The sequence below is a fragment of the Dendroctonus ponderosae genome, unplaced genomic scaffold (assembly GCF_020466585.1).
Source record: "Dendroctonus ponderosae isolate FM_Combo_2020 unplaced genomic scaffold, Dpon_F_20191213v2 Dpon_F_20191213_4, whole genome shotgun sequence".
NCBI classification, from domain to species: domain Eukaryota; kingdom Metazoa; phylum Arthropoda; class Insecta; order Coleoptera; family Curculionidae; genus Dendroctonus; species Dendroctonus ponderosae.
Window position 1 is genome coordinate 609,018 of NW_026018611.1, and position 6,133 is coordinate 615,150.

Sequence of the window (6,133 nt, forward strand, 5' to 3'; positions counted from 1 at the left end):
ACAAAACTGCAAGATCACTTTAAAAACTCCCTAACTTGAAGTGGCGGGTATGGAGAAACTTCAAATTTTCAGCGCCTGTAGAAAACACTTCTGTTTGAAAAACTGAACAAATTTCATCAAAATCCCGTCGACTCTTTATTTATCTTGCGGACTTTTGGGTCAAAAATGGACGTTCCCCGAAACTGCACGCTGCTTACATTTGAAAATCCCCAGCTAGAAATCGAGAACAGTTAAAAACTGCAAACTCTCACAGCCCATAGAAGACACTTCAAGTTGCCAAAAGAGGATCATCTTGTGTAAATCCCGAAGAATGTGCATTTTTGCGGCCTTTGGACGGCATAAGTGCAGGTCCGAAAGGGACTCAAAATTTCCCCAAAAATGCGATTCCAATGGAAATTCTCCCACATGGACCGAAGACTTTTGCCTACGCACGTAGCAAACAAAATGGGGCTTCAACAGCGTGTAACGTCACAGCATGAAAAAATCATCCCCAAAACTAGTATTTTTTTTAAAAACAGCCTCTCACTCACCTCCTCTAGTAATCGGGCCATGAGGCCCGGCAGCCCCAAACTGATCAGGAGCGTCCGCCAAAAAGTTGGACGGCACCAATCCACGCACCCCATCAATTTCCGCATTATAGAATCCATCCTCGTCCATTTCCCCGAAGATTGTGATGATCTGCCCGGTGCTGAAGCTCAATTCTACCTGCAGTTGAAGGCAAGAATATTGGGGTAGAGTGGACGGGTCTAGAATGGCATCCCCCACCCTCCACTGCATGCTGTTCCTTATACTTACTTCTGCGTCCACATTGGGGCTCAACTCCTGCGGATCGTAGTCGTACAGCGCCACCATTCGCCTGACCGGGTTAGTCAGGGGCTGATTCCCATGTGCAGGAGCCCCATGTTGCTGAATTGCTTGGTTGCTATGGTTGCTGTCCAGCTCCATCACCATGTTGTGGGGGACAAAGCCTCTGCGCCCTGCTGAAGCAAATCGGGCTTTAATTGGCTGGGGAATTCGAGTGGGAGGAGCCACAGCAGTGATGGGCTTAGGTGGGGTAGTGGGGCGAACCTTCTCCCTTCTCCTTCTACTTGCCTCTACATTCCCCCCAGTAGAAACCGTCCGCATCCTTCTCTCCCCACACTTTGATGGTGTCCCCCTCGGAAAAGGGCAGTTCCTCGTCGCAAGCGTCTGGATTGGGCGACATTGTGGCTGGATCGTAGTCGAAAAGGGCCACAAAGTACTTTGGGTTGGCGTTCTGCTCCCGCCCCTTTCTCTGGGGGTTGTTGGGCGAGGGGCGCATCGGCTGCTGCTGGCTGCGCATCATCTGGTTCTGTCTTTGGTTTTGCACCACTGGAATAACCAACCGAAAGTTTTACCGACGAGTTTTTTTGAGCTGTTCTGAGTTGGATCACTGACTAGCCTAGGGGGATGTTCTAAGGAGACTACGGCTCCTACTGCTAAGGTCTAGATTGGCGCCTATTTACCTTCAAGTCCTAGGGAGGATGGAAATAGGGGCGAGTTGCAGCGAATGTGCAGCGCGATTTTCAAAAATGTATTCCCGCGCATCTAAAAGAGCTACGGAGAGGATTTTTGATGCTGTTGATCGGCAAATGTATTTGCTACTTGTGGGAAAACTTCCATTAAAGTCGCTTTGCCCGCTGATTTTTTAGAACTTTTTGAAGTTCAAATCGCATTTCGACTTCCCCGGTCAAGAGCGCAATTTTCGGCACAATTGGCAATTTTTTTTACATTTTTTCAGTCTCTCTGTCTGTTTTCGAGCACTCATATGAAAATGTCACAGAGTGCAATTTTCAGAAATTAATTCCCGCGTATCTAAAAGAGCTACGGAGAGGATTTTTGATGCTGTTGATCAGCAAATGTATTTGCTACTTGTGGGAAACCTTCCATTAAAGTCGCTTTGCCCGCTGATTTTTTAGAACTTTTTGAAGTTCAAATCGCATTTCGACTTCGCCGTTCAAGAGCGCAATTTTCGGCACAATTGGCATTTTTTTTACATTTTTTTCAGTCTCTGTCTGTTTTCGAGCACTCATATGAAAATGTCCCGAAGTGCAATTTTCAAAAATTAATTGCGAGGTAACTGGACAAGATAGAAAAATTCTTTTTAGCTCGATTTATCGAAAAAGGTCGCCTATTGCTGCGCACAAATTTCCATTAAAACCGCATTTCCCAACGTTTTTTTAGGAATTTTTCAACTCCAAGTCGGTTTCCGATATTCACTTCGAACGCGTTTTGCAGCGGAATTGTCGACGCTCAGTTACTCTCAAACCGACCGAAATTGAAAAACAATTTTGAACAAATCGTGTAGATGCAACTATTGGGGAAAAAGTGTGAAAAACTCATGCGGAGTCAATGTGACGATTAATTTTTACAAATTTTTCAATATCGGTCTGTTTTCGATCAGTCATATGAAAAAGTCTCGCAGCCCAATTTTCAAAAATTAATTGCTTCATAATTAGCGCACTCAGAAGTATGATTCTTAGCTCAGTTTCTATAGAAAAACACTCTCTACTAGTGGGGAAACTTTCATTTAAATCACATTGCGGATAGAATTTTCAGAAATTTCCGAACTCAAAGTCGGCTTTTGACTTCCAATCTGCTCGCGTTTTGCAGCGCAGTTTCGATGTTCAACCAATCTTAAACTGAGCTAAGGAAGAAAGTGATTTGAAACCGTCCTGATTGAGAAAACTGTTGATCCAAAATCGTGAATTGCTCATTCGAATCGAGTTTGCGGATTAATTTGTACAAATTTTTCAATTTCAGTCTGTTTTCCGTCAGTCATATGAAACAACCCAATTTCAAAAATGAACTGCTTTGTTCATTGGCAGGAGAAATGGAGATTATTATTGACTGAGTTTGGCGAAAAGTCTTCTGCATTTGCAGCAAAAGTGCATTTCCGGAATATTTTTTAGAAAATTTCGAAATTTACGTCGGTTTCCCACTTGCGAAGCGCTTTGCAGACCGATGTTCGAGGCTCAATTGCTCCCAAACTAGACCAGATGAAAAAATGATTTTCAATTGTCCTTATAGGAAAAACTGCAGACGAAAAATGCCGAAAAACTCAATAAAATCCAGCAGGTAGAATATTTTTTACAAATTTTTCAATTGCATCATTCATATGAGTTCATTGCAGTCCGGACGCACTTTTTCAAAAATTAATTGCTCCACAATTGGAGCAGCTGAAAACGCGATTGTTGGCCCGACTTATACAGAAAACCCTTGTTTCCTCCAATCGCATACAAAAAACGTTTTTTAGAAACTTTCAAATTTGAGGCGCGCAACTTCAATGCAACCGTCGTGCCTTAGACTTACCTTCAACGAACAGTTCGAATAAATGCAAGAAAAAACCCCGAAGTGAAACCACTGATCTGATCAAATGACGGCTGTATCGTCCGCTTAAATGACCACCAACCTTGTTGCGCCTGACCAGCCCCGTAATACTGCTGCTGATTGGTTGGGCCGCTTGTTCCAGCCACGTTTTGCGGCTGCGTGGCGTTTTGCTGTTGCCTGGTCTGGTTCCGATTGAAGCCCATCATGCGCCTGTTTCGGCTATCCAGCTCGTCCTCAGACATGTTGGCATCATAATTCTCTTTCGTGATCTCTGTAAGCGATCGGGGAGCTAAACATTCGATTGGGGAGAAGAAATTTTTGGCCTAAGCGGTTAGTAGATTTGGATTTCGGACACCAAGAGTCTAAGAGTCAACTAAGGTTTCAAGCCCAAGTCTTTACTGTTAATTCGTTTACCAGCCAGTGGGATCAAAGCGACTAAACTGACTACTGGAATTCGGGTTTTTACTGCTGTTTGGTTCGATTGAAAGGCGAAATCCTGCAAATGTGAGCAACAGTAAACACGCCCAGAATTCCCTCTTAGTACCTTTGAACTTCTATCAGTTTCAACTCATTGGGTTCGGTTGGCTTGCAGGCACCAAGGCAAATCATTTCGCCAAAAAACTGCTTTCATCAACGGAAATCGCAAGACAACAGAACCCGATGGGCTGGCTTCACTCTCTAAAAGCGCATTATTCCGCCCACTAACCATACTCATGCCAAATAGCTATCCTAGGAAAACCCGTCTACTCGTTATCGGATTATCCTCTTGCCCAGTAGATCGAGGGCTCAAACGCGAAAAGATCAACCGAAAACATGCCTAAAAGCGCTGGGTTACCTATTGAGGGAATACCACCCTGCTGCTGTCTGTGGGCCTGCGAGTTCGGAAAAATCTCCTTGTCGCTCAGATTTTCATCCGGCTCGATAATCTGCAACGGAAACATCAGCAATAACATGGTGCGAACCCTGAAATCAGCAAATTTCAACTCTACATAGGTTAAATCAGGGCTATGAAGAGGCCCTGATTTAACGCTAAAAAAATCATTAAGAGTCGTTGTTCTGTTGAAACCACCCTGGTACATCGGCAGCGTGCGACAAGAACAGACTCATTTCAATGGCAACCGCTATGTTATTCTCTCTCTTGACCCGAGGGGGACTACGTCAGTTTGATTACGAGGTGAGATGGAAAAGTTCATGCAGCTTTCTAGCAGGTTTTTGGTGGGTGAAGCAACAATTTCGTTTGGTTGCTGTTGGCAGTGACATTTTGAGGGTGCAATCCGACGTTTTTTGTGACAGTGACATTAAAATTTTTGAAAAATTGAGCCTCACTTCGGAACTGAAAAAATCCAGCGTGGTTCTTACCTGCTGTCCCTGGCTCTGTTGCTGATTCCTCGGCATTGGCTGCCTCAAATGGGCGGGCATGACAGCGCTGTGCGGTTGCTGACGTCTGATAGGTCCGCCCCGTAAAACGCTGGCGGGGATGGCGGTTGGAACGCTGTCCGCTGATTGGCTGTCTCTGGCCTTGGTACGCACTGTCACATGACGCGGATTGAGACCCAGCAGTTTGGAAATGTCAATCAGCGCATGGTCGCCTGCAACCAACAGGTTTCGAGCTGGCCCAGCTGACGTCTTGGACGACTTACCAGTGGGACTGTCAACGTCTGTCACTTTTTTTCCATCCGCATAGACGGCGTAGCCGGTGATGCCAGAGGCGGGATGATGGGGGGTGCTGATGGGGTGCCAGGTGACCAGTAGCGTCCCATCTTGGGGCCCTGGATACAATCGGAAATTTGGCAACAGCTCACCCGGACAAGTAGGGATTAGGAAAACTCACCGGGTTCGACTAGAATGTCACTAGGAGGGTCGGGCAATCCCTTGGGAAGCGTCCTAAAATCCGTATGCGCCGCCGCTGGCATGGGCAGTTCCTCGGCTAAATTTGCCACGTTCTGGGCCGATCGGTGGTGTTTCGCCCGCACAGTCACCCGATATTGGGTATTAGGAGCCAGCCCTTAATTAAAAAATCAATTATTTTTAAATGAAAAATCGCCAATGGTGCAAACAGTCTTAAACCCCAGTGCTGCGTGAGAAGGCCATCCGACAATGACGTCACGAAGGCCGAACAGAGTCAAGAAGACGCTAATTTATACACAAAATATCCCCCCAAAAAGGGGGTATGTTCTGCGAATTTATACAACACGTGCTTGCATTTTGGTGGTGGTTATTATACAAGGCGTAAAGTAGCAACAACGCTACACATTAAAACTGATGATGGTGGAAAACACCGAAACGTTTTTTTAAATTGATAAATGAACAATAAATGACTGAAGAACCCAGGATTTGATTTTAATTTTGGAATTGAAACACAGTCAGGAAAGTACGTACAATGTTAATAATAAAACATTTTTATGAAAGTGATAATATTTTTGACAACGAAACAGTCTCAAAGTCGGAATGGTTTGTCCCAAATTTACAAATTTCTCGGTGTGATTTGGAAAATGTGGAACATGAAATGCCTGTCATTACCTGCCTAGCAGGATATTGTTGTTACATTTTGTCCAAGAAATTTAAATGGCAAACATGCCAGTCAAATTTAACAGTTACAGATCAAATAGAAGTTGAAGACAGTCACATACTCATTAAAAATTTGAGTAGGGGTAAGCTTAAATTTCCAAAAGACCATGCAACAAATATCGTTTTGTATGGTTATCTCATTTTCAACAAAATTTTGGAATGTGATGAAGATAACTTTTTAGCAGTACACAATAAAAAGACGTTTTTGTCAACAACA

The 6,133-nt window shown here is 44.3% G+C and overlaps 1 protein-coding gene across 1 annotated transcript in view; it reads right to left on the reverse strand.

Moving 5' to 3' along the window:
- Positions 1-6,133, reverse strand: part of LOC109540087 — a gene marked incomplete in the record, with an annotated part of 30,814 nt that overhangs the window by 9,515 nt on the left and 15,166 nt on the right. Inside the window, 8 exon segments of the mRNA XM_048666186.1 lie at positions 531-705; positions 796-977; positions 1,093-1,350; positions 3,431-3,637; positions 4,184-4,274; positions 4,708-4,937; positions 4,989-5,117; positions 5,180-5,353. Coding sequence (XP_048522143.1) covers positions 531-705; positions 796-977; positions 1,093-1,350; positions 3,431-3,637; positions 4,184-4,274; positions 4,708-4,937; positions 4,989-5,117; positions 5,180-5,353 — 1,446 coding nt within the window.